Raw genomic sequence first — 20,548 nt, forward strand, 5'->3', positions numbered from 1 at the left:
TTTTTAAATAACTAAAAAAGTTTAAGTCGTTCCAAACGAAGAGAGGGAGAAAAGTAAATGGAAGTGCTTTCGTCATATGCAGGGCGACTAGAATTATATGGCAGGAAAAGACGAAATTATGAGGCAGGGTTGACCACTTTATGTGGCAAGAAATGTCCAGTAATGAATTTACAATGTCAATAGCTCTAACTCAGGTAAATGCGAGACCTTATTGCATTGAAAATGCTTGTTGTTTATTGTAATGCATGCAACGTTTATCTTTTGGATAATTTGTCATCCGTTGTTTTTTTTTTTTTTACTTTAACAACTTCATGAAGTTGGTGTTGTTTAAAAAGTCTTTGTGGCATTAACAATATCATACTTTACAAATTTCTCACACTCGTACACTTTATGCCAACAAATCAACTTAACTGTATTGTAAATTCCAAATTGTTCACATTTTAGTTTTCAGTCAAGTAAGATTGAGATATTCTTTCGTATGCTCGACTTTGTGACCATGTTTCGCCCAGAGAAAATGGAGGCAGGTGATGACTAACCTTAATCAGGCAGTGAAAAGGTTCCCAAAGTCAAGTAGTTGTCATTAATTCCAAAGGAATCGTTGGGAGCAGTTTCTTCATATGAACATGCTAATGAAATGAACATGCTAATGATGTACGAGTTTCAGATAAAGTCATTGAATACATACATTGAGGCCTAGATCACTATCAGGTTGAAGGACAACTTGTCTAGAAAAATAAAAGTCTACATGTTCCAACAAAGGACGCACATTTTGCAGTGATGAATTGGCGGCACAATAGTCTCAATACAAGGTATCCAGGATGACAAAAGCCTCTAGAATGAATTGACCGCTGGAGCCTGGCAAAGAGCAAAGAAGAAAATCAAGCACATTTTGTAATTTCGTGTTAATGTTGCGGGAGTTTGTGTGGCACACTTCTGCTGGTCCCTGCCGTCAGTGAGGGCCACCTCGAGTCTGTCCTGTAACTGTGAGCCTTCTGAGGTTATACAGTGTGCACTACTCGAGTTGTCGATTGTGTCGTTGCTGCACAGCTCTGGACTTGTCTGGAGTTGTCTGTTGCTGCACAACTCTGGAATCATGCAGGCCGGGCTCTACTTGCAGATTTTGTTGGGAAGGCAATTTGATGTGGTGTGTTTGTGGCCTTGAGACGAGGGAGCATTGCTGCGGGTAAGCTCTGCAGCACTGTGTTTGGATGTGTCTGTTGTAGAGTACTTGGATGTGATGTGGTTGCACGGGTGGTAGTCTTCTTGAGAAGCAATGGTATGGCTTTTGGCGCACGATGGATCATGTGTAGGAGGGCTATCAGTGTATGACATATGTAGTGTGGTTTCCTATGTTACTAAAGGCCTCATTTGAACGTCCGTTTTGGCAAAGTAGTCCACGTCTTATATAAGAAACTGTCTTTATTCTTCTACCTCAAATGAAGTAATACTTCAGTACAGTCTGTTTTACTTTTCAGATTGCAAAAACGTTTTGTCCAGAATTTTACGAGCTTTTTCAAGGCTCCTGCTGTAATATTAATATGTGCAAAACAAGCAGCAAAAAAAGTAGCAATACTAAGGCGAAAAATGCCCAGTCGGCTTCAAGGGTAAGATGCCAATGCCTTTGTGTGCCAGGCAAATGTATTGTGACAAAAGTAGTGAGGGACCACACTATGTTAGCGCTAGGATATGCAACGGCCAAAACAACTGCATTTGGGTAAAAAGATCTGTATTTTTGTACTACACGCCATCTATAGCTGTTGACATGCCTATGGTGTTTACCAGTCTGCAGAGTAATTATGCCTATTGCACATGTATATGCTGTTGGCACTTGTGGATACTGACAAGCGATGGTGCTTTACGTGTTGTTTTCTGTGGTGTTTGCTTGGCAGTGGTCTTTTACAGGTAGAAGCATCCGTATGTTGCCATAGCCATTGTGTTTTGTTTGCTGGGCTCAATCTGTGCAATGGCATGGCTGCAGATCGCTATATATTATGTGGCAAGCGTGAATTACTAGCGTGTGCCTAACGTGTTGTCGTGGTGGTTCTGGGCTGTGGAATGACAGTGATTTGTTAAATGCTGTAGGGCAGTTGTTGATACTGACTTGTAATGGTGTTTTACATGCTTAAGGCTATTCTGGTAAACATAGCAGTTTAGTATACATTATGAAACTTCGGCACTTAAGATAGGTAACTTGATCTTATTACGTAACATGCACCAGCTATGGTACCATCAATGCTCACTGGCATATCGAGTGGTCTCTGACAGCATAGTATGCACAATCCTTCATATTTCAGGAGCGCCCCAGGAAAGGTAGCACATCGAGGAATACACGAGCAGCACCCTAGAACACTTGATCATCAGCTTTATGAATTTGACTGCACTTAGGAACACATAGGTTTTTATTGGAAGTCCCCTTGCACATGAGCGCAGAATATTGACATGTCAATGCAACAGTGCTGCGTGTCTATTGGTCTATATGCAAGACCACATGTAAGTCAGTTGGTCTGTGTGCATGAGTGGCTGTTTGTCTGTTGGGCTCTGTGCATATATGCTAGTATATTTATTGGACTGTGTTTATGAATGCCTGTTTATTTGTTGATTTTCTTCTTACATAGCTCTAGGTGGGTTTTTATGTTTGTGCATGGATGCTAGTAAGTATGCTACTCTGCCCGTATGTGTGAATGTTTGTGTGCATAAAGGGTGGAATTTGTGCCTATGTGTTGCAGGCATCTGGGTTCATGTACTATTTTATAAGAGACATTTATAGAACAGAACTTTTTTCAAATGGTCAGTTAAGCATCATACACAAGACTGCGATGTGCATGTTTGCAAATTACTGAGATCCTCTCTCCTCTTGCAGGTTTTCAGGTGGCGGTCATCTCCAGGGACGCGACCAGGCTGGAGAAACTGGAATCCATCATCTCTGCACCATCCAAAGCTCAACTGCACACACTAGTTGGAGATGTCGGTAAGAATGAATACTGGAACCAGGCATGCGTTGTCTGGGGGAAAAAACTAAGAACAAAGGGACCTATTCACAAAATCATTTATGAGTACATAAGCGAGTACTGCACGAGTACCCTGTTATGGAACCTTACATGCCTATGTAAACCGGCCTGAAATATCTAACTCCCTAGCAGTAAAAGTGCAATGAGGGTTTAGTCCTTTCTGTCTCTACTAATTGCTCATAAACATTCTCGGAGTATTCCAAAGTTATATTCTTTTTACTTGCTTTGGAGCCAATTCACAAAGACATGTAAGATTATGTAAAAGAATACTACAGGAGTACTACTTGTAGTAGTCCTTACACAGCTGAGGATATATCAAAGAAGTACATCGCAACTTTCAATCCAAAACGCTTCGGCCTAGCAAGAAAAGGTGGAAACTAGGCCTTTTAAAGTTCTGCCAGGCTAGCCAGCCTTGATTGCTCTTCCACCTGATTCTTCTTGCATGGAATAGATTTTTTTAGGCAGTAGTCCATGTCCCAGCTATTTAAAAAATAAATAAATATATATATATATAAAATGGTGGATGGCTATTGCTTATGTCACCAATTTCCATTTACCCTTTTGCCATCCTTTTGCGCATTTGGCAGCTTCTCTGCTTGGCGTGTGCTGATGTACGTATTACCAGGCCTTCTCTGATTACCCCTCCCTTTTTGGTGTATTGGCACACAACACCCAGCTGCTCTGTGGCTGAGCTAACTAGCCCTTATTATAATTATAATTTGCTTCTATATCTCTTGCATACCCTCAGCCATCACATGACCAGGTGCTACTTCCTATACCACTATAACTGCACATTGGTAGTCATCACACACTACATGAAAACACTTTCCATACAGGCTGAAAAAAAAATAACTTTTCAACCACACACTCCACGGTGTTGCTTTCTATCCGTGTGGGTAAGTACTTCAGCTCCCCACATCAGGATAGTAAGCGCTATACAAATGCTAATATACAACACAATACTCCACATGCTCCAGAATGCCTTTCTAAATAAGCCTTGTAGTAGTTTTGTGCCTGTATGAAAATAAATTGGGAGTACTTCACAGCTGCTCTGTTTACAGAGGTACCGCCCCCCTAAAAACAAAAAATGGACCACACTCAAGACTTTGACAATGATACATTTGATAAAATTGTATACATGGACACTTTCACGAAGTGGTGGTAAACTGGAGAAAAAAAAACACAACCAAAAGTGAAGGACCTCTAGGGGTTTCAAATGTAGCCCTAGGAGGCACAGCTAGCCTAAAAAAAGAGCCCACTACTTCCAATGTTAAACAGACTCCTCTTGCACCTGGTCAACGCACGAATTACATTTTAAAATTCTTTGTTTACTTGTAAAAGCCAGACTTGCACTGTACCCCCTTACCTTTGTAAAAAGAGCACAACATCTGTTGTTAACTGGTTATTGGTCTCTGCCAACATTTTAACGTTGGCCGCCTCCCCCTCATTATGCGGAAAGTGATGGTTTTTGTCCTTTCCAGTTCCCAAACCCAGGAACTACTGCCCACACCAGGGACCACAACACCCGCATCTCAATCAGGATAAGAGTTACCAAATCATGCAGTTAGTATTTTGCATTGTACGAATAACTTACAGATAGATGCATCTTGTGGGAAAATGTAGCACAGTTGCCACAGAGAACTGCCAGAATGACAGGGCATACTTAATGTACGGCATCGCACAGTAGAACTCAATACTCAGCACTGAAGGACAGATCTAAGGAAAGCAGTTCAGAAATGCAGCGCCTCCTTGGCTCCTTCAGCATGGACACCAACCAAGGGTAGCAGCTGGTCCCCTGACTTCTTATTTGGCACCCCTAACTGTCCTCTTTTTAGGTCTGGGTTAGGACAGTGCAGCAGTCAAACAGACCTATCGCACTGGCAAACACACCTTTTGTTAACAATATGCTGAGAGTGAGCTTCGGACCCCCCTCCTTTAACCACTGGCTTTCTTCAATCAGCCTTTTGCAGTCATTGGCAGGAGACGGCTGTCAATCACAGCTTGGCTCAGCCCAGTGGAATATTTATCTCTCAACTAATGCAATTGGGTGTTTAAATGTATACTTCCTTCTCCACTCAAGTGCTTACACTGAATTGTGTGAGGCGCTACTTTATAACTATAGCCATCTCTGCTGGCTCTCTCCTGTCTCCAGAGTTAGCACATTAGATCCAGATGTTTTGGCTTTGCCAGTACCTGTTCTCCCTGGTTGCAGGGGTCCTGGGAGCAACAGGAAGTACACAGGACACAAATACCCCTCTTTGCTTTCTGTAGTTTACATATTTATTATAAGCACTAAGAAGAAAATAGAAGGATGTTGAGAGGCAGAGGGTAGAGAAGGGCTAAACTTGAGATGTCATCAAGGTTAAATGGTTGGAATCTCACTTCTTCTTCTTCCCCCATTTTGGTAAATTTTGGTGAGTGAATGCCTGTATCTTTTATTAGTTGGGAACTAGTAACTGCATGACACCTGTATGTTTTTTGCAGTTTTTCGGAGCCTACCATTCAGAGTTCAATACCTTGTATGACACTATTACACTCCATGCGTGATCCCGAGATACAGATAGATAAAGTAATTTGGTTTAAAAAAGGATTGCAGAAGACATTTAATGATTGCATTGGGAAAATGATCCTCTAAAAGGTTAAGCTTTTCAGCAGAACGCTTTACATTTTTTGTTTTTTTTCCTAAATTAAGTTCATTTTTAAGGAACACAATTCTTATGGGAAATTATTAAAAGAGCAAAAATGTATCATCGTGGAATGCAACACTGTGTTGAAGTTTTGTGAAACTTTAAATTTTTTAAACCCAGAACCTGTGCTTCTGCTGTTAAATAAATTCTCCCATCCAATATAATCTGAATCAATATTTCTGAAAAAACACACAAGTACATGTCCACTGGGACGTCAATACACGTGGGATGCCCTTGGCCTGTCCTTGTGCCAAGCCTTTACCTCAGGTTCTGGAGCAGTGAGTTGTTACTGTGCAGTTCTGGTGATTATCAGTCATTTGCCACTTTTCTTTTGTGTATTATTTACTCTGCTCATTGGGTGCCTTTTCTTTCTATTTGGTCTCGACTCTGCTAAAGAGCAGTGTGGTCCACCAGTCTTCAGTGATTAATTTTGCAGATTGTGTCACCGGCACTCATCTTTGGCAATCAAGGCATATTTGTTATCATGATATCTGGACTGAGAACAAGAGAAGCAAAGACAGAAAAGCGAGAATCTAGGAAAAAAGAGAAAGACAGGAAAACTGTGACAAAGGGTGAAAGTGGGGATGAAAAAGAGCCTTGAAATAGACTGGCTGTGTATGGATATTGAATATATATGCATGAGTTAGAATCAAAACTAAGCAACCTTGAAATTCAGCACCACCGGCTTTCGACAGTGCCAGCTTCAGGCTCCTAAGGAACACTTTGGGCCACTGAACCTAGGGCCAGATGTGCAATGCATTTTTATGGTCGCAAACACTCTGATTAGGAGTTTGCGAAGGCGAAATTGCCATTTTAAATGTAATATTCCTCTTATTTCAGGAATCAGTACAATTTTACAGATTCTTCAAATGGGATTCTAACCCCCTGGATATCGGTATTTGGAAGAAACATATTGTAGGTGCCGTGTTTCAGTAGAAGAAATTTGCTAAAAGGGGAGCATCTTTCATCGAAAAATCATCAATTTAAAAAAGTGAGAAGGAAAAAAGTGTATAGAGAAAAAAAGAACATTTCTTATAAACATATTATCTTTTCTTTACAAAAATATATGTAAAAATTTCCAATTTGTTTAAAAAGGAAATCATATTCCTTGGTACCACTGAGGATCTCCTTTTACTCTACAGAACAAGTTCTTACAGCAACATCTTTGGCATATATGTTTAATTATTAGTTCATATATATCAAAAATACACACTATCCAAAGATTCATGAAATCAAAATTATTGTAGAAAGACATTCTTATTTGTGGATTTATTTGAATCAACACATATCCAAGGACTTAATTAAAAAACCTGATCTTAACACAAATTATAGCAACTTTTAGATTTAGCCAACATGTTTCCCTTCTTCAGGGATGTTTAATACGATGCAGGTTCTTTAACAGAAGGAGCAAAAAGAGGAATATAATAAATATTGTTTTTCATCAGAAAGGAAAACTTGTTCTATTCATACATTTACATATAATCTCACATTTTCCTGAGAAAGGACATTTTACATCTCTTCGTTGGAGATAACTGAAGCAACGGATTTTTCTCCTGAGTCTCCTATGCTCCTGTTTCCAACGTAGGCCTCTTTAGTTTACTTTCATCCTTATCTGAAGCACTAAATATCTCAGAGGAGAAACTTGGTTCCACGTCTCCAATGCTTGGTAGACCCATCACATGCCAGCATCTTGTGGCCCCCTTTTTGGACTTTATTACCTTTCCCCCCAATGCTTTTTGAAAAGCTTTCTCTTCCTCCTTTGGACCATCATATATTTTTCATGTTTGCTTCAAAGATTATCTTTCATATAAATATTTCCTCTTTAGTGCCACTTGCCTTCGCTAAGTACCTACTTTTCTTACTCCTCTGCCTCCAACCAAACCTTCGCCTGCTCACAGACTGTTTCTACTCCTTTCCCCTCTCTGGTCAATGTTGAATGCCCTTCAAAACCATACATACCAAAACATCTTTTTCTAGTGACATTCCATCTACCAACAAATGGCTAGCCCCACCCGCTGATCTATAGAAATTATTAGTTATACAACTTAGACCTTTGTTAAACATTTCTGACAAAAATGATCAGAACTATCTCTGTATCAGCCCAAACAGAGGAAATGCATAACTCCTCATCACTCTCCAGTCGTACTGAAATACATCCACCGCCTCTATGTCTAGGTCTGAGTTCCAACTGAAATACCTCCTCAGCTGACTTGTCAACCATGACTCATTAAGATCCACCTCTAAAGGATCCCAATGATTTTGCAACAGACCAAAAATCTCTCTGCTGAGGCCCGAATTGCTGTCATCTCTCAGGTGTCCTGATTTCCAGTCTGCTATGCAGCTGCTCTGTCCTGGTAAATACTCCACTTTGAACCCAAATTTATATTCTAAACAAAAACACCAAAGATCTTCCCCTTCCTCCTTCAAACCAAACTGTGAGATCTGCACCACCCAGTTGGTTTATATACTGCACTGCAGATATGTTGTCCATCTTCAACAAAACATTGCATTTGCCCAACATTTTCTAATATTTTAGGTGCAAACAGACCTACCTTCAACTCTGGGCATATGACATGCAACATCTTCTCCTCCAGAGACCATCTGCCTACTGTTACTGCTGGCCTAAAAGAGCCCCCAAGAATGAAACTGAATGAATAGTTGCTTATTAAGCACAACTGCTATCCCAAGGGGCATCCTTGCGCTAGTACGAGATACACACATCTGTACCAGTAGTCACTGCTATTCAAGAGGAAGCTAGACAATGGAAGCAGGAAGAATGAACCTATGGTAGGGAAAACAACTAGGTCTTTAATCCCTTGGGATGCATAAGATTTTGGCACATCCCCAGGTTTACAGGTTCTTGTAAATCTGGAGATGCAGTAAAATCCAGGGGCGTTAGATGGGAACACCCACCCAATGCCCTTGGAACACCTTCCCAGGTCAGAATAATGCAATGCAGTGATTTTGCAGAGCATTGCATTACTCCAGGTCTTTTAAACCACTCAGAGGCGCAAAGTGGCTTTGAGTGACTTCACTTCATAAATCTGACTTAAGGTTTGTGTTGCTCTTGCACTATGCTGTGTGGTGCAAGAGCGATTTAAACCTGGTCATAAATATGGCCCTAAGTTTACAATCTGTGCAGGTGTTTATTAAAGCCTGAAAGTGGTGATTTTATCCTGATGACGAGAGGTGGATACACCAACTGTTTTGCTTGTAGTTAAAACTGAGAGGAAATACGAATAAAAGGAATTCCAACAATGCAGAGCTCTTGGTCTGAGTAATTAATTTATTAAGGCACTTCTTAAGGTTCGTACAGGGAAGGCGTGTATGTCGAATATCAAATGCAGCACACAAGTGCACTTCCAAAAATAATCGCAGCAGTAGAAAAATAATGATCATAGAAACAAACAATGAAAATACACTACTTAATATATCTATATATATATATAGATATATAGATCTATATATATTGAATATATATACAAGCGTAATGCAAAGCTAAAAATAAGAATTAAAAATGCATCACCATTGGGCGAGGTAGAGACATCACCTCTTTGCCAAGTCGAATACCCAGATGACTGCCAAAAGAGAGAAAATGACCCCCAATGGGGTCAAAGGCATCCCATTTCCCAGAATGAGTTCTATCTAACCCATTGTCGTCAAGTTTCCTTCTTAAATACCTTAAACAAGCTGGATTGGAGAATTCTAGAAACTCCCCCCTCCCATACTGTAAGGTGTTGATCAAACGCTGGCTGTACCAGGTCCGTGTTGAAATAGCACATTCAGAGATTGGCCACATCCCAAGGTGCGCTCCCAAGACTGAGCTGTTCCCTACCGTACCAGAAACATTCCTCTGTTTTATCCTATTCTTACCCTCACTCCTCCATGTTATGTCCCTGCCCTTGGTGAGAAAGAGCACGAAAAGTGAAAACATGAGCGAACGACATGTTGCATAAGTTGTGTGTGGAAAAATACCTGCACCACCAACGTGACGGTGTTTGAAGCTAAGTTAAGCACAAAATGGAGGCAGTGGTCAAGATGGATCAGTGGCTATATACAGATATCATTACAACCTACCAAGACAAGCAAGGTAGCACTGGGGAAAATCCACACTCAGGGAGGATGTAAAGCAAGCATGGTATAATAGAGAACTTATATAATTGATCGATGACAAAAAGAACATCTGCAAACGTTTAAACAAACAGTATGGATGTCAGGAAAAAACGGACCATATACCATGACACATTAAACATGAGTAAAATTAAACACAAACAATACACCTGCAAATCTGTCACATGAATCGTCAACTGCAGTGTCAGAGGACATTTTAATTATTTAAGCGTTTAAAGTGCATTCATTGAGTATTGATGGTTTATGTCCAAAAGAGAAGGATATGAGGGATATTTCTTGCAGGATATAATATAATACCTAAGATACTCAGACCTTTAAAAGATGCCTTGATTTAGATCATGATAACACTCCAGGAACAGATGGATTTCTTGCTGAATTTATTGAGGTGCTTAAGGACATGAGACAATATAAAGTGTGTCTCTGATAGGCTAACGTTGTTTTTGAATGTAGATCTAAATAGGTTGATATGATTTGGAGATCACAGTCATGACATCTAAAAGGGTGCACTGGTCTCAAGGTTTGTATGCAGTGAACGACTGTATAATTTACATCTTGATTTTGCGAAGAAACGGCAACTGCTTCCAGTAGCCACGGTGCCAGTATGCATAGTAATATAGATGGGAAAGGTGTCCAGTGTCTTCTCGAGAGCCCTAGCTAGGAGGAATAGGTTACAAGAGCAGAAAAATTCCTCTTCGCCATATTGGTATTTCTTATTTGAAGATGATGAATGATACATGTGTAGAAGTAAGGAATAAATATCACTCTAAATTAAGTTTGAAATAGGGCCTAGCAGAAGTCTCCCAGAAACAAGGAAATCCTGAAGGTATGCTACTGGAGAACAAGTAGAGCAGATAGCCAGAACTAAATGACTGCTGAAAGGGCAAAGGACATGACAAAAATAAGGGAGTGTTTGTGCTGCAACACATCCATCTCAAGGCAATGCCTCCCTCTATATGATCCAAGCAGGAAATTACATCACAGGAAAAGAGGTTAGTAACATGCTGGATTAGGAATTTTAGGTAAGTACCACTGGAAAAGTGACCATCTTGAAAAGGCTTATATTTAGGCTAACTTTGTTACGTACTGCGCTGGACTTCTCACCTCTGGATACCAGGTTGGCGAATACACCAAGTCTTCTACAGGTTCTGGATACTCCCAGATAAGGGCGGCCCCTTCTAGTAGCCACGGTGCCGCTTGACAGGCTACGCCAAAGCAGACCGTACCCTCCAGAAGGAGTCCCAGAGGGAAAAAAACCCAACACTGGGGAAAAAACCTCAAACAGGAACTCCTGAAGAAAAACAAGAAAAAACAGGACTAAACAACAGGAAACAAAAAATAGGCAAAAATCTCCCAAGGCAAAAAGCAGGAACAAAGAACAGGCAAAAATCTCCCAAGGCAAAAAGCAGGAACAAAGAACAGGAGCGTACAGCCCAACCAGAAGGAAGTGTTTGCAACGCAATGTGGAACAAGACTGACTGACTTATATACTGAGAAAAGGGAAGTGACATCACAGGAAAAGGAAAGAACACCATCTTGAATTGGGAAGAGCCCATACACCAGTATAGGAAAAAGAAAGTAGTATAAAAGAAAAACAGAGCATGCTGGGACAAAACACGAAGAAGACAAGATGGACACAACATGGACAGAGACAGATAAAAAGACCAGACAAACCCACCAACAACAAAAAGAAGAAAAAAGGGCTACAGGTAAGTGTAGCGCGACCGGGAGCGAAATATATGCTTCCCAGAATGTGTAGTAAAAAAACACGGGGAACAGCGCTCCGAGTATCGATAGCGCGTTCCATCCGCGAGGACAGAAAGAGATGCCGCGTCTAATCGCGGCGTTACAGTAGGTCCCCTCCCCGAGGCACCAGGTTTGTCAGGATGACTGTCAAAAAACAGGCAGACCAAACGGGGAGCATGGACAGAGGAAGCATCCTCCCAAGAACAGTCACTGAGAGGGTATCCTTTCCAATGGACCAAAAATTGTAGTTTGTGTCGAAAAATGCTGGAGTCACAGATTTCTTGGACTTCATACTCAGGCTGTCCGTTAATAGAAAGAGGAGGCGGACGCTGGAACTGGCGATGGTATGGATCAGGAACAAAGAGTTTTAACTGGGACACATGTTAAAAGGATGAACCCTCCAGGTATGAGGTAAGCGGAGACGCACAACTACAGGATTCAGGACTTGCGAAATCCGAAAAGGTCCATAAAAACGTGGCTTGAACTTATTGGTGGAAAACTGGGAAGGTAGGAATCTGGAAGAAAGCCACACCTTGTGGCCCACTTGATACAAAGGTGCGGCTTGTCGATAACGATCCGCCTTTCGTTTCATTGCTTGTTTCGAAGCTAGGAGAGTTGTGTGAAGTAGGCCCTGGATTCGATGGATCTGTCGTGAAAAAGAAGTGACAGCAGGCACAGAAGAGGATGTTCGGGAAACAGTAGTGAAAGTCCTCGGATGAAATCCATAGGTACAATAAAAGGGTGTGGTCTTGGTCGCACTATGTATTGTGTTGTTATAGGAGAACTCGGCCAGAGCAAGATACTCCAACCAATTGCTTTGTGTGGCATTGCAGTAACACCTCAGATACTGCTGAAGTTCTTGATTCACTCTTTCAGTTTGCCCATTAGTTTGTGGATGGAAACCAGAGGATAAAAAAATCTCAATGTTAAATAAGGCACAAAAGGCCCTCCAGAAACGTGATACATATTGAGGCCCTCTGTCTGAAATGACCTCTTGCGGAAGACCATGGAGGCCAAAAATATCCAGCAGAAAAATGCGACTCATTTCTGGGGCCGTCGGTAGTTTCTTCAAGGCTGAGAAATGGGCCATTTTGGTGAATGAATCTACGGTCACCATGATTATTTGGTTACCAGAGGAGGTAGGTAGAGAGCATATGAAATCTGTGGATAGAGTACACCAAGGAGCGGTGGGAACCAGTAAAGGTCTTAATAAGCCTGCCACCTTAGTTCGGGGTGTCTTAGTCTGAGCACAGACTGGGCATGCTGACACATAGGTTTCAGTGTCTGCCTTAAGCGAAGGCCACCAAAAAGATCGCTGAAGCAGCTCCTGGGTTTTCCTGATACCTCGATGACCGGCTATAGGAGAATCATGGCACATTTGTAGAGCTTCTGTCTTACTCTTTCTTGGTAGGTAGAAAAAGAGCATGTTGATGATAGACGTAGTTGTCCTTCTTCTGCAAAAAAGGAGTCACTCTATCCCATTCTGAAGCAGACAGAAACTGGTACTCGGATTGAAGGCGTTCTTGAAAAGATTGAGTAGCTCCGATGATTCTGCTAGACTCCATAAGAGGTGGAGAGGAGTTCTGGGCTATGTCAGGATATCTGCGGGATAAGGCATCTGCCACTGAATTCTGGGAACCAGGTATGTATGTGATCACAAAATCGTACTGGCTAAAGAAGAAAGCCCATCGAGCCTGACGACTATTGCGACACGGAAAACTCCGAAGACATTGGAGATTACGATGATAAGTCCTGGCTTCAAAAGGCTCTCTGGAACCCATCAAGAAATGCCTCCATTCTTTACAAGCTACTTTGAGCGCGAGTAGTTCTCGTTCCAGTACAGAATAATTGTGTTTAGCCTCTGATAGGATATGAGACAGATAAAAGATAGGATGTTCCAGTCCATCGTTGTCTTGTTTTTGTAGCAGAACTGCCCCAATAGCTCTGTCTGAGGCATCCGTCACAACAATACTTTTCTTGGTATTGTCAGGATGATGCAACACGGGTGCTTGAGTAAAGGCTGTCTTCAATTCTTGAAACGCGCGTTCGGCATCCTTGGTCCAAACAAAACCCTTCTTTAGGTTCTCTTTCTTAATTGTTTGTGTTATGAAACTTTGTAGGTGGGCAAAGTTCTGAATAAACTGACGATAAAAGTTTGATAAACCAAGGAAACATTGCGTTTCCTTAATGGACGTTGGAGAAGGCCAATCTAATGTCGCACTGACCTTGTCAGGATCCATGGATATTCTGTGTTGATTAATACAGAACCCCAAATACTTTACTTCAGATTTATGGAACTCACATTTCTCAGGTTTACAAAACAATTGTTTTTTCTTGAGTCTTTCCAGGACTTGCAGGACATGATTGATATGTTGCTCAGGATCACGGGAATATATCAAGATATCATCCAAATAAATGACTACATATTGGTTGAGTACATCAGAGAACACTGAATCCATAAATCGTTGAAAAACAGAAGGGGCGTTGGTCAGTCCAAAAGGCATAACACGGTACTCATAGTGCCCAAAAGGGGTACGGAAAGCTGTCTTCCATTCATCTCCTTCCTTGATCCGAAGGAGATGATAGGCACCCCGTAAGTCTAATTTGGTAAATATCTTGGCTCCTTGAATGGCATCCAATATATCTCTGATTAAAGGCAGCGGATATCGATCCTTAATCGTTATTCTGTTGAGTTCACGAAAGTCAACAGAAGGACGCAGATCCTTGGTCTTCTTTGGGACGAAGAAAAGAGGAGCCCCAGCCGGGGACGTGGAAGGAGCAATCAATCCGTTGTGCAAGTTATTGTCTAAATATTCCTTTAGCACCTTCTTTTCTTGGTCTGTCGGAGAATACATTCGACCAAAGGGGACGACTTCATCAGGAATTAAAGGAATAGCACAGTCATAACTGCGATGAGGCGGTAAAATAGGATTACTAGGTTTCTGAAAAATCCTGATATATTCCTGATAACAATCTGGAACTCCCTGGATCATATTGATAGAGTTAGTGTTATCCTTAGTTGACTGATAGGACCTTTTGGGAGTCCAATAAGAAGTAGTGGAATAACAATTCTGTTGACAAAATGAAGACGTTAAGGATATAGTTATTTTTTCCCAATTGATATAGGGGTTGTGTCGGGCTAACCAGGGTATTCCCAAAATCATGATGTGATTTGGTGAGGCTATGAGATCAAAGGCAACATGTTCTTGATGCCCCCAAATGTCAAACAAAGAGTAGGAGTTGAGGCCACCACAGGTCCTGAGGTTAACGGAGAGCCATCCACCTTGTGAACCTGCTCAGGATTCTCTTTAAGAATGCGGGGAATTCCTTTACTCGTAGCCCAGGTCTCATCCAGATAGAGTCCACTGGCTCCACAATCAAGGAGAGCCAGAAGGTGTTCTTCTTGATCTTGTGAACTTTGTAACTTGACCGAGAGGATAAACAGGGTGGACATGCTTTCTTTGGAGGAACATATTGATGGTACTTCAGCTCCTCCCGTCTCCTTCCTCCTTACAGGGGACGGGAGCTGGCGTTTCCCACAGGTCTTGAGGGACGTACCGGACAGCTACGGATCAGGTGGCCAGCCTTATCACAGTACAGACAAAGTCCCTTTCGTCGTCGTTCCTCTCTTTCTGACTCTGTCAATGGCCCACGAACCAGATCTATCTGCATGGGTTCTTCAGGGGGAGTTGGAGGGGCTTTGGATGGAATATCTTCCGTTCGCCGACTGCTAGCACGAAAGGTACCAGACTGGTATGGAGCTCGCGTTCTACGTCTCCATCTTGCGCTCTCGAAGTCTATATTCAATATTCATAGATTGATCCATTAATTCCTTCAAAGAACAAGCTGGAGAATAATGTACAAGCTCATCTTTAATTTCTTCACGCAGGCCTCGGCGGAAAAGGGTTATGAAGGTGCGTTCCACCCAGGAAGTTTCTGCTGCCAGCTGTTTGAAGTGGGTTATATACTGCAGAACATCCTGATTACCCTGCTGAATGTCACATAAGGCTTCTTCAGCTGCTGCTTCTACCCCAGGTCTCTCAAACATTTGTTTGAAAAGAGTCAGGAAAGTGGAATAGTTAGCCAGGACTGGGTCTTCTGCAGAAACCAGAGGAGTCGCCCAAGCAAGCGCCGGACCAGACAAGGCGCTGATCAGATAGCCCACCTTAGCTTTATCCAAAGAAAACTGGAGTGGACGAAAGGCAAAGAAAACCATCAGGGTGTCCAAAAATTCCTTCATCTTTAGAGGATCTCCAGAATATCGAGGAGTAGTAGCAGATACGGGTGGTATGTCCATTGATATGGAAGACAAGGCCTGTCATAGCGCAGTGTTCTCTGCCCGTAACTGTTGTAACTCTTGGGCTTGTTGTTGGACAGTCTGCAACATGGCTTGAGCATTTTCTGACGCCTCTTCCTGTGGATCTTCCATGGCGATCTCGCAGCACGGAATCTTTTGGCGTTGCAATCTGTTACGTACTGCGCTGGACTTCTCACCTCTGGATACCGGGTTGGCGAATACACCAAGTCTTCCACAGGTTCTGGATACTCCCAGATAAGGGCGACCCCTTCTAGTAGCCACAGTGCCGCTTGACAGGCTACGCCAAAGCAGACTGTACCCTCCAGAAGGAGTCCCCGAGGGAAAAAACCCCAACACTGGGGAAAAAACCTCAAACAGGAACTCCTGAAGAAAAACAAGAAAAAAACAGGTCTAAACAACAGGAAACAAAAAATAGGCAAAAATCTCCCAAGGCAAAAAGCAGGAACAAAGAACAGGCAAAAATCTCCCAAGGCAAAAAGCAGGAACAAAGAACAGGAGCGAACAGCACAACCAGAAGGAAGTGTTTGCAACGCAAGGTGGAACAAGACTGACTGACTTATATACTGAGAAAAGGGAAGTGACATCCCAGGAAAAGGAAAGAACACCATCTTGAATTGGGAAGAGCCCATACACCAGTATAGGAAAAATAAAGTAGTATAAAAGAAAAACAGAGCATGCTGGGACAAAACACGAAAAAGACAAGATGGACACAACATGGACAGAGACAGGTAAAAAGACCAGACAAACCCACCTACAACAAAAAGAAGAAAAAGGGCTACAGGTAAGTGTAGTGCGACCGGGAGCGAAATATATGCTTCCCAGAATGTGTAGTCAAAAAACGCGGGGAACGGCGCTCCGAGTATCGATAGCGTGTTCCATCCGCAAGGACAGAAAGAGAAGCAGCATCTGAGCGCAGCGTAACAAACTTTGCTGCATCTTCAGGGATGTGGTGTCTCTGGCATAAGGCAAGAAGAAACTCATGCTTGACATCCTTGAGGCCTCCATGCCTTGAGTACCACTTTTCTAGGCCAATGCTCTACGTGAGTCATAAAACAACATTCTGGGTGACAGCAGTAACAAAATTGATCAACACTGATCAAGGAAATATGGGAAGACACTTAATCATGCATGGAGAGCAAACATCAGAGATGTACTGCCTACTTTTTGTGGAGTCCAAATAACATAATACATCACTGTCTCCTGAGAGGTCACAGTGCAGTTGTAACAAATGGTCAAAATTAAGAGCAGCAATTCATGAAATAGGCCTGTAAAGTATATTGCTTATTTATGTGTGTGTGACAGAAACCGTATATGTTAATATAAAATCAAAGATTGTCAAGAATGGTTGCTTGCCGGGGTTACATCATAATCCAGCAAAAGCTCAAACAAAGATCTGGAATATCCCCTCTCAACTGAATACAACACCAATGTGTACGTATTGGTGGTGCCGGTCACTAGAGATAGCAAGATATATTTAATGCTAAAAGTGACCTACTCCTCAACATGTAACAACCTCCATTTGTCACTACCATTGTTAGAACCTTAGCAAAGATTAACATTCTATAATTGTTCTTGTTTATTTTTCCGTTCTTGGGCCTAGAAGTGATGAACATATTTATGATAGCATCCTGTTAATAATTTCTCTGTTTATTCCGGCTGGGAAGCACCAATGCTAAACATTGCATGATAAACATTTGCTAGGTTAAAGTTAAGTGTGGATGGTACTTACCTGTCATGAAATGATATGTTTGCCCTTTGTTAGTACAGAGGTAAATGCTTTGTAAGCACTTGCCCCTATGTCATTATTTCATTTAGATTTTTTTATTGTATTTTATAATAAAAAAACTACATACACAACAATCAACTAAATAGGGTACAATGTAAGAATAACTAAGATGTCAACATAATTAGTACTATCACAGAGTCAGGAGGTTGAACACACAATTGGACAGCTCCGTTAAATAAAAGGAGAAGAAGCAACGCACACTGCATATTGAAGAAGCCTACAGAAGTGAAAAGTCAAGTGATAACCAGCATGAAATATAGGAGCATCAAAACATAAACAAAAATAAGAAAGAATAAAAGTGAAATGTATGGAGGATCCTTAATTTAAAGCAAGTGGTATAAGTCATCTCACAGTCAAGTTGGACATTCAGCAACATGCATGAACGTTAGCCAAGACCTCACAAATGACCAGAAAGTGACAGATTGGTCTTTCTGAAAGCATGTTTTTATATTAATTTGCATATGGATATTGATATATTTAATGCTGTTTGTTCATCCGGAGGAGTAAGACAGCAACAAAGTTTTCTTTGATAACAGGGAATACTGCTAATATTATATCTATGGTAGTTGGATCTCTTGTGAAGAATATCAAAGTAGTAAACTTGTAACAATGTATTGCTTGCTTGGCATATATCAGGCACGCCTGCCTGCATTCAGAATCACACAAAGCTTTTGATAAACAGACTTGCTGTAAAAGTGAAATGAAAGGGAACATCTTCCTCAGTACTCTGATAATATAAAACAGGTATTGGACGTGAGACTAGCTTGGGTGATAAAGTTCAAAGAATTATCTAATAAAATACCCAGATTATTAGCAGAATCCACAGAGGTGGAAAGAGGACTAGATACCTCGGGCAAACAGATATCAGACCATATTGAATTCTGGGCACCAAAAACCAGCACCTCCGCCTTTCCCGCTTTGAGTTTGAGTGCATTACTGCTCATCCATTTCTCAATGCTGGAAATACACTGCCTAAAAGACTGGGCGACAGAGCTCACATTGTTGGAGATCATCACAAATTATCTGCATATCATCAGCATAAGATTGAAACTTAAAGCCAAAGGACCGGACCAGGGCTGCCAATGGCGCCATATAGATATTAAAAAGTGTCGGACTCAATGCAGAGCCCTGGGGGACATAAAAAGGAAGACTGAAGGCGTCAGCCTTGAAATTCCCACAGTTGTCCACCTGGACTCTGTCGGTAAAGAAGAAAGATAGAAGACTGGGGGCGTGGCCACCAACCCTAATCTCCTCCAGGCGTTGAATCATCTGAACAGGCCAAACCGTGTCGAATGCAGTGGACAAATCGAGTTGGAGTAAAATGGTTGCTTCACCCTGATCAACGTGGCCCTGAATATTATCAACTACTGCCACAAGAGCGGTTTCTGTATTGTGGCTGGATCTAAAGCCATTTTGTGAGGGATCAAAGCGCCCTGTGTTTCAATAAAATCAACAATTTTCTGATTTAAAAATGTTTCCCAGGCTTTGGCAGGAAAAGGGAACAAGGAGATATGGTGATAGTTCTTGAAAATCGGCCAGGTCAACATTGGGTTTTTTCAAAAGGGGTAACAGAGACATGTTTCCAAGCAGTAGGAAATATGGTTGTTTGAAGAATATACCCGAAAATGTTTTTCACGAAGTCAGCAACAGGCTCAAGGGCCAGATGGAAAATTTTACCAGCACAAGGATCTATTGGAGACCCGGATTTAATCCTCAAAAGTAGCTCCCTGGTCTCTGGGTGAGAAATTATGGAGATGTTCAACAGTTTTTTGCCCAGAGGAGCCCTTTATTGTGGGTAGGGAGTCTGAGGCGGATGAAAGATCAAACGAGGAATATAAATCAAGGATCTTATTTTTGAAAAAAAAGGCCTACCATCAAAAAATCTTGAGAAGTAGGACCTGATTGTGGGAGGGAGTGGAGGCCAGATCTTTAATGGTTTTAAACAGGCACTTAGAGAAGTTACTGGCTGTCCTGATTTTATTGGTATAAAAGGCAGATTTCGCAGTTTTAATGGCCAATTTATATTGTGACAGCACAGTCTTATGCTTAATTTTCTCATGGAGTTTTTCCTGAGTATTAGAGGTAAATAACCATTTGGGCTCCTGTCTTCGACATTTTAGACGTTGCTCCTTAAGTTCCACCATGAACCAGGGAGCAGATGGTTTCGTCATAGACACTATTTTAGTTCTTAAAGGGGCAACAGAGTCTAGGGAGGAGGAAACCCAGACATCAAAACTTTCAGCAGAGTAGCTCTGGGAAGACACTCTGCAATGTTTGGAAGCATGAAGGGCTTGCTCAAAACTAGCAGTGGTAATCTTACTGATCTACAGGTAATCAACTTTCTAGGAGGGTATTAGGTATACAATGTCTCAAGATGATGCTAAAGAGAATAATATAATGGTCAGTCCAGCTCAAAGAGCGGATTTAATTAATGGACAAATCTGGATGCTTGTAAAAGACACTGTTCAGGGCGTGAGTGAGTAGGCATCCTGATTTTCTGAGGCAGGTCTAAGTTTGCCATTAATTCAAGAAGGGAAATAGTGTTCTTATTAGCGAGATCATTAAAATGAAAGTTAACGTCTCCCAATAAAGTAATGTAGGGTTCAATAATTTGTCCCCAAGAATCAATACATTTGGTCCTACTGCCAGGAGGTCTGTACACTAGAATACCAGTGAAAGTAACTCTCGCTGAGAGCTTTAACCTGATAAAGCCTGCCTCAGTTCCATCTATGATGTTAAGAGATATTGAATCCAATATACAACCCAAAATAGCCCTAGCAATAATAGCAAAAACCCCACCCATCCGGCCTTTCCAATCCTGCCTATAAATAGAGTAACCTGCAGGGATAGCATCCCTAAGGTCAGGGTCTGAATC

General features: G+C 41.6%; 1 protein-coding gene across 2 annotated transcripts in view; it reads left to right on the plus strand.

The window, feature by feature from the left end:
* LOC138268676 (uncharacterized) overlaps nt 1-20,548 on the plus strand; it is a 72,850-nt gene that overhangs the window by 17,448 nt on the left and 34,854 nt on the right. For both annotated transcript variants that reach the window (XM_069218556.1, XM_069218557.1), the window contains exon 2: nt 2,861-2,968. In XM_069218556.1, coding sequence (XP_069074657.1) covers nt 2,861-2,968 — 108 coding nt within the window. The remainder of the gene's footprint in view (nt 1-2,860; nt 2,969-20,548) is intronic.

The sequence above is a fragment of the Pleurodeles waltl genome, chromosome 12 (genome assembly GCF_031143425.1).
Source record: "Pleurodeles waltl isolate 20211129_DDA chromosome 12, aPleWal1.hap1.20221129, whole genome shotgun sequence".
Lineage (NCBI taxonomy): Eukaryota > Metazoa > Chordata > Amphibia > Caudata > Salamandridae > Pleurodeles > Pleurodeles waltl.